The 17,076-nt window shown below is 37.3% G+C and overlaps 1 protein-coding gene across 1 annotated transcript; it reads right to left on the bottom strand.

Annotated features, from left to right (window-relative positions):
* Nucleotides 1-8,804: 8,804 nt before the first annotated feature.
* LOC132175905 (expansin-like B1) lies at nt 8,805-10,791 on the bottom strand. Its single transcript, XM_059587995.2, has 5 exons — nt 10,585-10,791; nt 10,372-10,478; nt 10,002-10,183; nt 9,434-9,566; nt 8,805-9,300 (listed from the first exon to the last, which is right to left on the bottom strand). The coding sequence occupies exons 1-5, from the start codon at nt 10,727-10,729 to the stop codon at nt 9,100-9,102; spliced, it is 768 nt and encodes a 255-aa protein (XP_059443978.1). The 5' UTR covers nt 10,730-10,791; the 3' UTR covers nt 8,805-9,099.
* Between the last annotated feature and the right edge of the window lie 6,285 nt (nt 10,792-17,076).

The following is a 17,076-nucleotide window of genomic DNA, read 5'->3' as shown; positions in this document are numbered from 1 at the left end:
GAGAGTATTATGGGGGCCTTCAATCTTAACGGGGTTATCCATTTTCACCTACATAGATGAATTGTTTTAAACGGTATAAAAGATTCAGCAAGTTAAGGGTTCTTATATAAGTTATAACCAACTGAAAAATATGTTTTAAATGCGTTTTGTCCATGTATTAACTCACCGTTTAACATCAAATGTAAAAGTGAGTTAATACATTTGGCTCCACTAATTCAAACCAAGATAGAAGTGGTCATTCTGTATTGATCAGGGGAATCACATTCCGGCGTCTAACAATTGATTAGAGGCCATTGGTTCTTGCAGTTTCCATAGCATAAAAAAAAAGGGTACTTGCTGTGGAGAGGCTTGAAAGAGGAGAGAGACGGAAAAAAAAAAAAAAAAAAAGAGAAAAGAAAAGAAGGGGAAACTTTACTTTGGCCTCCTAAATTTTCATCTAATTTTACACATTCCCCTTGAACTTTCAAATCTCTCATTTTGAACCACTGAACTTTTAATTACTCTCAATTAGAATCTTTTCGTTAATTTTAGCGGTTAAAAATACAAAAAGAGATCAAAATGTCATTGATTTTTATTTTTTATTTTAAATAAAAAATCGTTTTGAAACTTAGAATTTTATACAAAAGTCAGGAGTATAAAGATCATGTAATGTTTAAAATCTGATGGAGGGTACACATTAAGAGTAATTTAAAGTTTAAGGGTCTAAAATAAGAGATTTGAAAGTTGAAGGGAAAAAAGTTGAAGGTCGAAAGTGTTCCTATCAACACTCAAGTGCTGTAGTGCCTGGTTAGTTTTCTCTCTAGTCAATCTTAGATGAGAAGGTATTGATTTTTCCAGGTTTGGCCTGTGAAAGAATATAATCTTTTTGGTGTTTTTGATTCCGAATGGCGGACGAACTAGCTACAATGTGGGAGAACCTGTCATTGACGGAGGATGAGGACGTGGAATTGTCTTTTCAGAAGGAGGAGCTAATCGAAGGGGAAACTTTTGGTCAAGCTTGTGTTTTGGCAAAGTTGGTGGCGGATCGGATGATTAGTCGAGAGACGATCCGAACATCTCTTATGCAATGGTGGAAACTTTCAGACAGTTTTACTTTCAAAGTCCTTGGGGAGAACTTGTTTCTGATCGAATTTAGTGACCCCAAGGATAAGGAAAGGGTGATGGAGGGGAGGCCGTGGGTCTTCGAAGGGAACCTTTTTCTCCTTGAGGATTTTGATGGAACCAAATCGCCATCACAATTCATTTTTGACAAGGCAGCGTTTTGGGTGCGGATGATCAATCTTCCATTAGCTTGTATGGGAAGGGAGATTGGTCGCAAAATCGGTGCCTCCATGGGAGTGGTTGAGGCGGTGGATACGGATGCCCGGGGTATGGGGTGGGGGGAATTCCTCCGAGTTAAAATCCTTATGGATCTAACAAAACCTCTTCAGCGTGGAAGGAAGATTAATATTGAAGGAAATGTGCATCTGATTAAATTTCAGTATGAACGTTTACCTAAATTTTGCTATCAGTGTGGGGCTATTTGTCATGGAAGATTGGGATGTCCTAGGAGAAGCAATCTCCGACAACAGGAGCCAAACCAATATGGGCCGTGGATGCGAGCACCTTCACCCACCAGGAGAACGGAGCGGAGTAACAGTCGCTTTCCGGCAAGAAAGGGACCAGCCCATTCCAATTATAACAAGGCGACGGAGGAGAAATTTCGTGAGGCAAATAGCTCTCATCAAACCGGCGGTAGGGGAGGTGTTGCCGGTGAATCTCCGGGAGAGGGGACGCAAAAAGCTCATTATGGTAACAGCAGCAATTCAGGCGAGAATCAAGGAGGGAATTGTGGAATTGATTATGAGAAGAATGGAGGTAATCAAGGAGATTCTGAATTTTCAAAAAAAGATATGGGAGCGCTTTTTTCAAATAAAGCTTTGGGAGGAAATTGTGGCAGATCAGGATCTTGGGAGGAGGTTACACGGATTTCCCATAAGGAAAGCAGGTGTGATGCAATAAATAAGGGCGAATCCACATTGCAGGGAGAAATAAGGGGAAAGGCTAATCACATTACTGAGCGACAGAAGGAGTCTTTAATAGACCAGGAGTTATTTTCAAAGAGCCCAACTGGATATATGGGCCCTTTTATCTCTGAAGTGGCAAGGTCCATCAAAGGGAACCAGCTGTTTTCCATGGAAAGCCCAGAAAAAATAAGCACGAAGAAGCGAGACCGTAGAGTTTTCGACAAACTGGTAGAAACCTATTCTGGACAGACAGAGGAGAAACGGAAAAAATGCAATTCAAAGGATGATTTAAATCTGGTGGAGTCTGAAACAATTGTTTGTAATGAAGGTTTGGCTATTTCAAAAGATGGTTCGGGGATGGCGGCGGCTGTTGAACAGCCCCGCCGACCGCAATGAGGATTCTAAGTTGGAACTGCCGAGGGCTTGGGAACCTTCGGACAGTTCGAGACCTATGCCTTTTGGTAAAGGAGAAGTGTCCCTTTTTGGTTTTCCTAATGGAAACCAAAGCACGGAAAGAAAAAATGGAGTTTGTTCGGTGTAAACTGGGTTTTAAAAATTTATTTGTTGTGGATTGTGTCGGAAAAAGTGGTGGCTTGGCCCTGTTATGGAGCGATGAGATTAAGGTTGAGATACAGAATTACAGTTGCCGACATATTAATGGTATAGTGACTGATCCAATTTCCAATGCACAATGGAAATTTACGGGATTCTACGGCCAACCGGATGCTACTAAACGAAGTGCGGCTTGGGATATATTACGTCATTTGGCAAGCCTCTCTCCGGACCCGTGGCTATGCCTGGGTGATTTCAACGAAGTGGTGTGCATGTCAGAAAAATGGGGCGGAGGGGTTAAGTCAAATACCCAATTACGTAGTTTCCAATCCGCATTGGAATTTTGCGAACTCACTGATTTGGGGTATAGGGGACCCAAATATACGTGGACCAATTGCCGAGAAGGGCATGAGTTTATTAAAGAAAGATTGGATAGAGGGCTAGCTAACTCGGGGTGGAGAGACTTTTTTCCAAATGCCGAAGTAATGGTTGAAACCATGACTAGCTCGGATCATGCAGCTTTGGTGTTACAGCTATTGGGGCAGCGTTTAAATCAATCGAAGGGGAGGTTTTTTCGTTTTGAAGCCTGCTGGATGTCTGACCCGGGGTATCAAGATGCTTTCCTTACAGCTTGGAAAAAACTTTCGGTAGTGGGTGACACTTGGACTCAGCTGGGGGAGAAGTTATCTAGCTGTAAAAATAACATTTCCAGATGGAGAAGGAGAGTGTCTGGCTTGGCACCAGCAGCTATCGAACGACTAAAACAGCAACTAAATGAAGCACAAGGCAGTGACCTTCCATGGGCTGTAGGGGAGCTTAAAACAATTCAGCAGGACCTTGAATCCTTATTGGATCAAGAGGATATGAAGTGGAAACAAAGGGCAAAGGCAGATTGGCTTATGAAAGGAGATCGCAACACAAAATTCTATCACGCATGTGCCAATCAACGTCGCAAAACAAATCTGATTTCCAAAATCAGAGATGAGTTGGGTGCCACGTGGGACTCTCCGGAGGATATTCAGGTAGCCTTTGTGAATTATTTTGCTAATCTATTTTCTGCTGGACATGTAGGAGATATTGGGGAGTGTATTCAGCCCATAAATCCAAAAGTTACTACGGAGATGAATGAAAATCTGTTGAAAGTTTTCACCAAAGAGGAGGTTGAGATGGCACTCAAACAAATGGCACCTTTAAAGGCCCCGGGCCCCGACGGCTTCACTGCTGGATTTTTTCAGGCCCATTGGGAGGTAATGGGTGAGGAGGTTTGTCGGGCTATTATTGATGTTCTTAACTCGGGAGTTATGCCATCTTGTTTGAATATGACAAATATAGCTCTTATCCCTAAGGTGAAACACCCATCAAGTGTTACAGAATTTAGACCTATTAGTTTGTGTAATGTTTTGTACAAACTAATTTCGAAGGTCTTAGCTAATAGATTGAAGTTGATTTTGCCTGATATTATATCACACACACAAAGTGCTTTCATCCCAGGGCGGCTAATTACTGATAATGTACTAGCTGCCTATGAAACCTTACATACTATGCATACTAGGTTGTCGGGAAAGAATGGTTTCATGGCGGTAAAATTGGATATGAGCAAGGCGTATGACCGGGTAGAGTGGTGCTTTTTGGAGGGTGTGATGAGACGGATGGGTTTTGCTTCTAAGTGGATTGATTTAATAATGATGTGTGTGACATCGGTTAAATATTCTGTTATGGTGAATGGGAAACCGTGTGGGAGTATAACCCCATCGAGGGGTTTGCGACAAGGGGATCCCATCTCCCCATATTTGTTTCTTATTTGTGCAGAGGCCCTGAGTGCTTTGGTGGTTCAAGCAAACATGGAGGGTGCTCTTTTGGGGGTTCCTACATCGAAGTTTGGGCCGCGAATTAGTCATCTCTTTTTTGCGGATGACAGTTTACTTTTTTGCAGGAGTTCTCTTACTCAATGGAATTACTTGACATCACTATTACGAAAGTATGAAGAAGCCTCGGGACAACGGCTGAATTGCAATAAAACGGCAATGTTTTTTAGCAAAAACACGCCATTGGCCACCCGTGAGGAGATTGTCGAGGCAGCAGGGATTCCAGTCACACAACGGTATGACACTTATTTGGGCCTACCGGCATTGGTGGGAAAATCCCGGATGGCGGCTTTCAAGAAACTCAAAGATAGGGTTTGGAAAAGGCTTCAGGATTGGAAAATCAAATTTCTGTCTCAAGCAGGGAAGGAGATTTTGCTTAAGGCAGTTATTCAAGCTATACCTACCTATAGTATGAATGTATTCCTCTTACCTAAATTGTTGTGTTCGGAGATGAATTCTTTGATGCAACAATTTTGGTGGGGGCACCAAGAAAAGTCAAGGATACATTGGATGAGTTGGAGCCGTTTGGGGTTATCAAAGAGTGATGGTGGAATGGGATATCGAGATCTCCAAAGTTTTAATAAAGCTTTGTTGGCGAAACAAGCATGGCGTCTTTGGAAACAGCCCAATAGTTTTACAGCCCGCATTATGGAAGCTAAATACTACAGGGGGCAGAATTTTCTTGAATCCTCACTTGGTAATCGTCCCTCCTTTGCGTGGCGGAGCATTCATAGTTCTCAAGCTTTACTAAAGGAGGGTTTGATTTGGCGAATAGGGAATGGGTCGACAGCTCGTATATGGAAAGATAGATGGGTTCCTCGGCCTTCCACATTCAAGATTCTTTCTCCGCCCTCTTTGTTGAATCCGGATGCCAAGGTTTGTGAAATTATTGATGGGGACTCACGTTGGGGGAAGACCCAGCTGCTGGAAAGTTTATTCTCAAAGGAGGAGGTGCAGCTGATTCTCTCCCTACCAATCAGCCATTCCAATAGGGAAGATGTGTGTATTTGGCGCGGCACTAAAAATGGCTTGTTTTCTGTCCGCTCTGCTTATTATATTCAGAGGGAACTGGAAACAAAGGGGATGGCTGGGAGTTCTTCCGCCAAGGGGCACAGCACAATCTGGAGAAATATATGGGGCTTGCAGGTTCCGAATGTCGAAAAGAATTTTTTGTGGAGGGCTTGCCATGAAATACTTCCCACAAAGAAAAATCTGCAACTAAGGAAGATCATTGATGACCCCCTATGCCCTATTTGTGGTTTAGAGGAGGAAACGGCTTTGCATATTTTGTGGGAATGCCCATCGGCGAGGGATGCATGGAGTGTGGGAAGCATCAAACTACAAAAGAGCTCATGCTCTGGAAAGAGTTTTTCTGAAATTATAGAAGAGGTCTTCAGGAAATGTAAGAAGGAGGAGACAATCCAATTTGCAGGCATAACCCGACGTTTGTGGCTCAGACGCAATGAGGTAGTCCATGGGGGGACATTTAGGCATCCTACTGCAGTGGTACAGAATGCTTTACTTGCTGCAGCAACTTACACTGATTTGCTGCAATCTAGTGCTATACACCGAAACAAGAGAAGGACAGAAGTTTGCAGGAAGTGGAGCGCTCCTATCCCAGGTTGGTTGAAGCTGAATTGGGATGCCTCTATCAAGAAGGACTCAGGCAGGGTGGGTTATGGTGCTGTTTTACGGGACGAGAAAGGCATGGTTGTTGCTGCACAGTGCAAAACATTCTTGGGCTGCTTTGATCCTACTTTGGCTGAAGCAGGGGCGGTTCTTATGGCGATTAATCTGTGCAAATCTCTGGGCTTTCAACGGATCCACTTTGAAGGTGATTCGAAGATTGTAGTTGATGGAATAAATGCTTCAGAGGAGGACTGGAGCCAAATAGGAATGTTACTGGAGGATATAAAGGTAGAGCTTAAAGCGATCCCCTATTGGCGGATGTCTTTTATTTGTCGAGAAGGAAATAAAGTGGCGCATACTCTATCGAAAATGGCTATAAAGAATAATGTAACTACCCAGTGGCTTTTTACTATTCCTGATTGTATCACTGATATCGTTAGGATGGAGTATTCCGCTCCACCCTTGTAAGCTTTATATGAATGAGAGAAGATTCCTATTTCAAAAAAAAAAAAAGAAAGTTGAAGGGAGTTTGTAAAATCAAGTGAAAATTCAGGAAGTCAAAGTGAAATTTTTTCAAAAAAAAAAATTCAGGTGGTGGGATGCATGAAGTAAATGGTTCATGAGAAAACAGCAGAAAAAGAGTCAATGCCAAATTTTGGAGTAAATGCTGACGCAAGGATAAACCTTCAACTAATGAATAAGAATTTATTTGGATTTGCGATTTCATATGACAAAATAGTAGAAAATATATATGCTGTTGAAGGGAAATGGGATGATTTAGAGTATGTGAGAAGGATGATGAAGGAAAAGGGGTTGCAGAAAGCATGCACCTGGGTCTAGCCTGGTTCACCTAGGAGAGTGTGAATCTGAATCTTTAGTTGGGAATGAATGGTTCAGTCCATCGGAGAAGCATGGTATACTCAATGCTGACTGAGATGGGTGCTCAGATGAAACTGTCTTGTAGAGATTCTAAGATGGTGTAGAAATTGGGAGCTCAATGAAGGTAAGACACATTAAGAGGAATGGATGGAGGTTAAGTATTCAATTGGACTGTTGGACATGCACTTATGGTATAGAACTGCTGGCGAGGGAACGGTTCAACACTTCAAAGAATGAAGACTGAAAGGAAGAGAGTATGCTTTGGCCGGTTTTCTTGTTCTCTCTTGTTTGGTGTTAGGTGTGCTTTTAATGCACAAGTACCACCATCTTGGAGGCAACCTCTCAAAATCTTCTCTCCACGGATTTCAAGCCATTTTGAAGTGATTCTTGCGGGTAATTTTCACAATTGATCTCTATGAGTTACTTTTGCATTACAAAGCAAAATCCATCGGCCCTTGCTTTTCTCTTGTATGACGAGTATCTGCATGCCAACTTTGAGCTAAAAGTCTAGAAGATTAGAAAAAATTAAGAGAGGGTCTCTAAAGCTTGAGCCATAGAGCGGCAGAGACTATATATGGTGTATTAAGACTCGAGTTGTGAATGTTCTCTCACAACCTTTTGTATTCCATTTTCTTCAAGGAATTTTTTTTTTTTTGATGATCTCTCCTGTGAACATGGGCATTTGTGTGTTGAACCACATAAATATTGTGTCCCCTTATGTGTATAATTGCTTCTTCTTTTTTCCCCTCTTCCCTACTTTGTTTGTCATCTTTTTCAAAGTTCCAAAAGTCATTAATTGTGGCTGGTCCTATGTGCTTGCATTACTTTTTAAGAAGATAAATATTATATACTACACCATCGTCCTACTGAGCTGATATGACAGTGTTTATCAATTATTAATTTTTTTTTTTATTAACCGGGACTAATCTAAGAGCTGAGATAAGTGTTGAATGGAGGTGTAGTCTATAAAATATACCATACTCTTTTAAGATTGGAGCTACTAGTAATCGCCTGACAATGTGTTAATCAGAGTTATGCGCAGCGGAGGTGGGTAAATGCATCCACTTTAATTGATAGACTAACCTAGGTGAAGAAAGTGACATGTTGATCTTTGTTTTGCTTTCCATTAGTGTTAATGAGTCTAGGTGACTTTTTTTAAGTACCATGATTAGGCAAACCATGACTGTTAATTAGAGGAGATAGTGAAAGCTCAACAGTTGGCTGTTAGAAACTAATGCAAGGAGCATTATGACTCTGAATTTTATTCAAGCTTACAACAATGTCTACAGACGTAATTTGTCCCTCCAACCATTCACTACGAGTGTACGCATGGCCAAATAAACATGTCACGGTCTTATTAAGATTAGGAACTTTACATATTGTTTGGAAACTACTGTGAATTTTTTTTTTTTTTAATGTTTAGTACTAGTTTACAAACTAATTACCAAATATGTTTTCTTGAAAGTAATCAACACGATTTTTCTTTTTTGTTTTGAAATGTGTTTTCAAAAATATTTTATATATATATAAAAAATAAAAAAAAGACTTTTAATATGGACTACTTCTAAAATTAACTTGTTTAGATAATAATTAATTTCATTTTCAAGTACAAAAAAAAAAATTGTTTTTGAACTGTCGTCAAATTTTCTGGTCCTGTTTGACGTTTGTTGATATTTTTCAAAATATATTTTTATTTTTTATTTGAAAAAAATATTTTAATATGATATAAAAGTATAAATAATTTTTTATGTGATGTTTTTGTCGTGGTAATTGCGCAGCAGCCAACCCTCAAAAGCCCAAGCATGTCCAAAAATGAAGAATAAAAAAAATACCTCCTGATTTTGATAAGTATAAATAAATAACAGAAAAGAAGGAACAACGACGGCTGTAATCCAATTGAAGGAGGTAAAGTCATGACCCGGACTTTTATTAGTCAACAATGTAATGATTACATTCAAGAATTCTTCTATTTCTCTCATAAAGAAAGCCTATCCCCACCCCCCATCTCCAAATAATAAAACAATAAATATATCGAATCAACTACATAGAGAATACAGTGGGAACTTATTTCAAAACTATATATAAAATAATATAACTACTATATATGACGTCAGATAAATTAATATTGTACGTAACAATATTAATTTATTTATTTAAGGTTGTCCGTCCTATATATTCACTTGTACTCCTGAGTCATATGTTTCTCCTGCTTTCCAGTCTCCGGGCACGTTGTTCGTAGGGACCACCCATGACTCATCATCCCCATCACTGAACAACATTCTTATAGACAAAGGCCCACTTGGGGGTGACGTAGTTGTCCACACTGCTCCATAGCTACGGTCCAATAGCTTGCACCCCAGATTCTGAGTCTGCACACATGTTAAAAGAGAATTTCATCAACCCTAATAATTTTAATGATTTTCTTTTTCTTTTATTTTTTGTTGCATACCTCTTTTCACCATTAAAATATTAATTAAATGATTATATCGGTTAAGGTTATACCTCACAGAGCTGCACAGCAGTGATATCTTTGTTGCCTTGCTGATACCAAATGACGAAAGCCAAATAGTTAGGGTAGTTGCTGTTCTCATCTATCTTGAATATTATGTTTTTGCTCGGGTAGCTGCATGAGACACTGTTTTTACAGAAATTCAGAGTTAGTCTACAAAATTAAATTATATATATATATATATATATATATATATATATATGCTTTAGGTATAGTCCATTATCAGAAGCCAAGTTAATTAAACAAAGTAAAACTTTCCTCGACCATGTTCAACAGTCATCATTGTTCAAGTAATTTAATAGTGAAACCACGTTTTTTAAGGGAGATATATTTTAAGGTTTAAGAAAGATGAGCATCTTTTTTACCCTTCCACTTTTGATAATTATACTCTTTCAGAGGTCCGTTTGGATTTGCAATTTAAAAATTTATAATTTAAAATGTAATCAATTAAACATTTGATGTACCCCATTATTTACAATTTAAAAACTCAAATTTTACCATATTTTAAAATAGTAATACATTTTTTATGATTTGGTTTAAAATCACAATACTGCATCTTACCGTCTGTACTCGATATCAACGACACCAAGATTTAGAAGAGAAGCAGCCGCGTCAGTAGTCTGCGCCATCCGACCAAAGGCTCGCTTGCTCAGAATGAAGTCGGTGCGATCACTTGAGCCTTGGTCGGTTATAACTACGTTTACTCCTTTATCTGAGCAGTAGGCTGCGTTGGTGCACCTCACCTGGTGAAGCCAAAAATATAGAAAATATTAGAGAAATAAAGGGAACCTTTGGAATAATTAAAAAAAGTGCACCTTTTTCCATGTGTATAAAAGCTAAAATAAAGTTGTGATATATTTTGTTAAAGTAAATTTATCCGCTTATACTTTTTGAGATAAATAATAATTTCACGTGTTTTTCTCAAACTCACCTGGTAGCAAGCACCACAGCCAACACCATTTCTGTAGAGGTCAGATGCAGCTGATACATCCCCACCATTAATCGTAGCTCCAAAGGAACCGAACCCACAAGCGCCAGCTGCAGTTCAATCAAGAGGATGAATAACAATATATATATTGCATGTTTTGTAAGTACAACAAAATATATCAAAATATTTTTCCTTTTGATTAAAATATTCTCTTACAATCTGTTCCTTTTTCGTCAGAATTTGGATAATATGCAGCCCGAGAATGAACGAAAGAGTCGCTACTTGTTTGAGCCTGTGCCAGAGTTTGCATGAGAAGCAAAGTGGCAAGAAGGGACAAAGGAGACCATAGAGAGGAAGCCATTGATGAGGGACAAGAAGAGGCAGCAAAAAGGAATGAGAGAGCAAGAAAGAAAGAAAGGAAGACAAAGGTGGTGGGTGCATGAAGTGAAAGAGGTTTGTAGTATTTATAATCAACAAAAAGTGAAAAAGTCCACCTCCTTCAGCTTGGTAAACCTTATCAACCTTGGCATTCAAAAGTGCTTTAATTTGGTGGGATTCTGTTATACGATTGTTTCCCAGCTACCCCTTTAGACTTGGTATCTCTTGTTTTAGATTAGTGTATAAAAAACTGCTTTCTGACCTTCCAAAACTTTATTTGCACTTTCCTTGCCCTTGTTGAAATTGTTTTGTTGAGTTTGCAAAGTCTTTTCTAAAAAATATATATTCAAGCGGGAAACATTTGACATAAGGGTCGGTGACAATTCGCTTCATATCAAGGCATAGTTACAAGGTTATATAGGTCGATCATAACTCACCATTTAATTAAACAAATCAGACGACCTATCAACCCTAAAGCAATAATTTCGTATTGGGCTTTTATCCGGTTTGTAGATTGTGTAAAAAATTGACAATTCGTATGTCACACGCGTGTACATTCATGGGTTTAAGTCATGTCAATTCTAATTCAACTCATTTAATCAAACGGTTCAGACCTTTTCATCTCAACTAATTTACGGTTCATCTTAAGAAATGTCAGCCCTAATTTTACCCAACCAATTAAATTCAGAGTTGTTAGCTAATGTTTCTATTAATTTTCTCTTTCTAGGCAGTGCTGCGATTATGACTTTTCTGTTCTTTTGGCTCTATAAATTCTTCAGTAGCTATCGTTGTGATCACATCAAAGTCAAGCACATTGAGGATAAGTATGTATGAGGTGGGAAATATTGGAATCTCTCTGAAAATTTTACCAACTTGTATAAGCTGATGCTAGTCATATCTCACCGTGACAGACGATTGACCCTGACTTGTGCAACAAGAAGTTAGAATATTGAGTATTTTGAATGAGAAAATACACAATGGTTTTTCTAGCTTGAGATGAAAGTAGGAGCTATAGGGAGAGTTAGGTGCTTTTGCACTAGATAACCCTTTAGGCATCTCTTGATGTTCCCACTGTTGCTAAAAGATCACATTTAAGGCCTTTTATCTGTGTGTGGAAAGTGCCAAGGAAACACCCATTAATTGAGCAAACTAATACTTTTTTTTTCCCTTTTAACCTAGAAAGTGATAAACAACTTAAAACTAGAGGCCATAAACAAGGATACGTAGGTAGGAGGTCACCTTTGAAGTGATTATCTTATATAAAAGTGAAATAGAGAGAGAGCCGAAAGAGAAAGAGACTGATAATTAAAATCTATAGAACTATATCTTGACTATATTAAAGTATTTATTACTGTTTTACAATGGTTTTTATTTGTAGAGAAGTTAACAAAGAAAACATAAACTAAATAAAAAAGAAAATATATAAAAGTAAAAGAGAAAAAGACTGATTTGGCTACATCTTGACTATTTATAGAGAAGTACTTAAAAGTGTGATAACCAAGAAAACTTAGACTAATTAAATAAGGAAGAGGAAAGACATATATATACAAGGAAATAGAATAAAACCAAATATAAAGAATATAAAATGCTGTAAAGGGCATGTCATAGATAATTGTAAGGTCAATTACGTACATATTATTGAACTAATTAATCTTTGAATGAAGTCTTCTTTAGGAACATTCGTCATTCTTCGACTTAATTTCCTTGCAGACACGAGCCCTAATTAAAGACTTATTTATATTTGACACGCTGAGGAAGTTTAGCTGAGCTGACTGGAATTTTGTTGACAGGCTCAATAGCACTGCCGGGATACACTGTATGCCGACATTGACTGCCATGGAGGAGGTCCATCGAACCATATCAGCCATGACCTGGAAACCATTATGGGGTTTAATTTGGACCCCACCATATTGTTTACAGCCTATTTCAATATTGAGAATAAAAATGGATTTTTTTAAGTTCCTTTCTGGGACATATATAATTGGTACATGTTTTTTAGTGTTCCAGGGGACCCCTTTGCTTTTTATGACAACTAAGACTTACACTATGTAGATATTCATGAAAGTCTGATGCAACCCATGTTTGAGATTCGATCTTAGTTAAGTTCTCTATCTATATATATCTTCATTTATCATCAAAAAATAAACTATACCTTAAATTAGAGATATCCAATGGCTTTTATCAACCTAACACTTGTGCTAATTGATGTGAGGATGTTTGGTCCAGGGGAGGAAGGGACCACGTACAAAGTTGATTGTTTGCAAAATGGGATGTTTCTTGAAGCAAGGTAAAGGTTGGCCAATATCACTATATGGCAATAGCATCAAGGCAGAGATATTTGTAGGTTTTAGACGGTGAGAATAGTGGGTGTTATCTCAAGATCAATTGAGTCATAGTCAAATCCAACCCCATCAAAACATCGATGAAACTCAAAACAATTAAGATTAATCAAGTTTATGTGAATGATTCTCCATTGCAGATAGTCAAACGACTCAAACTCAAGCTTTAGTGTGTGCCTATATGAAAATTTTCCCGAGATCACTGAACCATTGCCATCGGTGGTCTAGAACTACTTACAAAAATCAACTACTTCACCTCGTATCAGCTCATACAACTACCAACTACCATTTACATCAAACAATATTGTAACCAGGAGCTACAAACAAACTTTGAATCCCCCTCCGGCCTACAGCAAACAACAAACTACCAAAGCCTTTTTACAAACAGTACTACTGAAAACAGCTTTATTTCAGTCAAAATCACCACAATCTTTGCACGCAGATTTTCGTTTTCCCATATAGATGAAAATATGAGCTTCCTTGTAATATTTGCCAGTTAACCAAGATGAAACCATTTGCAATAGCCGCCTCGTATAGTTCTATCAGGTTTTTGTCTACATTAATACTTAAAAAATTATTTGACTTAGGTGAACATATAGGTGGCGTAAAAAAAAAAAAATACTACATGACATTGATCTAGGACAACATTTATCTGTATTTTCGATGAAAATGATAATAAGAAAAATATCAAAAATAATATTGGACTAGAGCCATTTGATCAAAATTTTGCCAATTCTCTGACAATAGAAGTACAAAAGGAAAGATCGATTGTCAATTATATTTGATTTTTTATTTTAGATTATGATTTTATTTTATTAGATTTTATTTGTAGAATATTTTATTTGATTAGGATTTTATTTCATTTCCTTCAATTCCTAGGATTAGATTTACTTAAATTATTTCATTTCTTTCTTAGGATTGTGTTTACCTTCTCTTAAAGGTGAAAACTCGGTTGTGGTTAGCGGTTATTAGTTATTGGTTAAAACCGTTAATCGCAACTGGGGTTAGTTTGCCAAAATATATAGGTGGTTACCAATTATGTAATAACCGCCGATTACCAATTGGTAACCGGTTATCCACACCCCTAACCGCGTCTTTAAAAGATTGGGTTTTTTGTGCCTATTTTGGGAGTTTGGCTTACTTTTTGAGCTTAATTTAGACCTTTTTTGGCACCTTTTTTTTTCGAAAAAAAAAAGGGTTTTTTTGGGCCCAATAAGCTGAGCTTTGTTGTAATTGTTCAAAAATATATATATATATACCCGATTAGTGGTTATAACCGCTTTAGGCATTTTCAAATTTGGTAAGAAGCGGTAGGCTGGTTTGTCAGTTACCAGTTGACGGTCGGTTATAACATGTAGACTTTACACCCTTACTTTTTCTACAAGTTTTTCTCTTATATAAATAAACTAGTTTGTAATGTAAAACACAGAGTCATTTAAATTATTATCAAGTCAGAGAATTTTCTCTCAAATACTCTACGGAGTTTATTTTTTTTTTAAGCTTGCGGGCTTGTTATCTTTTGATCAAATTGTAGTTACTTAGTTTTCCACTATGTCAGAGCTAGTATTTTTAAACGCACCTAAGCCAAATCCACTTAAAAAACTAGTTGTTTTTTTAACGAATTTTAATGAATCATGATTGCAAATGGCAATTTTTTTTTTTTTTTTTTTTAATGAGATTTTTATTCAACAAACAATTCCTTCTAGAGACTTTGGAGCAGCAAAAGAGCTTAACCATTTTGTTTATTAAAAAAAGCAGGAGGGGACAATCAAAACGATTACTTTATTTGAGCATGACCATGTAGTATGTGCCCGTTAAAAACTGAATAAGAAGAGCCTAAACAATAGGAATCGCATGCGCTTCCTCAAATCTAATTTAGCCATAGCCCGACTCAGCTCCAATAAGATATCAATGGAATCTAAGACGGCCAATACTAATTAGATTTAGGAAGTTTCATTGCTGGAGTTGTACCCTCACCCTAGTATTTGCCCAATCACATGAAAATTACCTTGTAGCCACTAAACAAGCACCATTGATGATAGCGAGCCGAACCACTTGACGCTACATAGCGTCAAAAAATCTATTATGATCTATTATAGTATAAGTAATGCAAGATATTATATTTTATCTTACAATTGTCCAACAACGTTAACGTGACACTCCAAATTAATTATTGGATTTTTTATTATTTAACATTGATTAATCAAATGGTTAGTTGAATGTGCGACGTCAACCTTATTGAATGAATGTTGTATCGGTCGGTATATAAATAGTTATGATTAACGGCTATATCAGCTGAAGTTAGTTTGAGAGCTGTATCAGTTAGTTACAAAGTTGGTTAATTAGTTGAGCAGGAGTTGGTTTTACATGTGTAATGTTAATAGGCTATTTCCTTCTTGTATAAAATATATTTTTCTGTATTTTACATCTTCTTCTTCCTCTGTTTTCGTCATATTGTGAATTCTGTTATGTTTGATAGAATAATAATAATATCTAGCATTTCTCTTAAAAGTATTTCCCCATTTACACATATCTACAACTATATATACTTCCTCATCTATACCCCAATTTCAGCACATTCCTACATTCTATACTATTTTTGTTAAATCTTCCTCTCCCCAAAATCCATTGCTTTTTTTCTTTCGAAAAAATCTTCGGAAACTGTTGCTCTGTTTTTGGCTGACTTCCGTACGTGCGTTCATCATGGTTGAAGTGAATTCTGGAAAATGCATGTGCGAAAGAAATCTTTTAAAATCAGGCCTGGGCTGCTGGGCATATAGGACAAAACATCTCTCTCTCTCTCTCTCTCCCTCCCTCTCTGACGCTCAATCACTCACACTCTGTGCCGTGTAGAATTACTATGTCCTTTGCCTCTTGCCTAACCATACAAGTTGTGCCATTTGCACCCTGGCCTCATCATTTCAATCTCTCTCTTTCTCTATTCTGTGCATCGGTGGAGGCACTAGGGAGTAGGGAGAGAGTGGTGTAGAGCCGTAGAGGGCAGAGAGGAAAAGAAAGAAAAAGAAAAATGACAAAAATAGAGATGTCTCATGAGTCATGTCTGTTCTTGGTAAGGTATTTTTGGTTGTCGCCGGTTTTTTTTTTAACCTATTATAAATTGAAAATAATAAATTTAATTATTTAATTTATATATATATATATATATATATTTAATTTTTTTTTTCTTTTTTCTTATGTGTCGGCCTAAACTATCTCTCAACAAGTGAAACACAACGCATAAAATATTTAACTCAAAATGCAAGGTAAGCTCTAAAGTCATGACTCATGTTTAAACTCAAAACGTTTACCCTCGTATCGCGTTAAATTATTAATTATCTTAAAAACAAAGCTTTTGAAATAATTGATAATATAATAAGATGGAGTAACAACTACAGAATTTTCAAGAAAATAATCTCTTTCTTTGCAACCAAAAACCCATAAATTACTGCATTTTTTTTTTTGGCCAGAAACAGATATTATCTGTTGGATAATAGTAGAACCACCATAATGTTGCACGCAGATTTTTTTATAGGGATGAGTTGCGGTTTAACATAGTATCAAAGTCAAAGGTTTTGAGTTTGAACCTCATCATATACAGTCATTCACTTCAATTTTAATTAAAATATTCCACGTGTTATGCATTATATATTAAAAAGAAGTTTTAAGCCCAAAAGTGAGAGGAGTATTAAGATTAAATAATATTATAATTTTCTTATAAACTTAAATTAAATTTTTAATAACAAATAAAACCATTTGCAATAGCCGCCTGGTGGCTGGTATAGTTGTATGAGTATTACTGTATTAGGTTATTTTTTTCTACATTAGCATTTGAAAAACTGCTTAAATGTTGTTGATGAAGCATGATTGCAATTTGCAAATGGCAAAGTTTATTTACATGTGTGCATCGTGGGTGAAGTGAATCCTGGAAATCTGGCTAAATGCATGCACGAAATCTTTGAAAATCAGGCTTGGGCTGTCACCCATTTGAACT

This window comes from Corylus avellana, chromosome 3 (genome assembly GCF_965113065.1).
Source record: "Corylus avellana chromosome 3, dhCorAvel1.hap1.2, whole genome shotgun sequence".
Taxonomy (NCBI): domain Eukaryota; kingdom Viridiplantae; phylum Streptophyta; class Magnoliopsida; order Fagales; family Betulaceae; genus Corylus; species Corylus avellana.
This window is presented reverse-complemented; position numbering and strand designations above follow the sequence as displayed.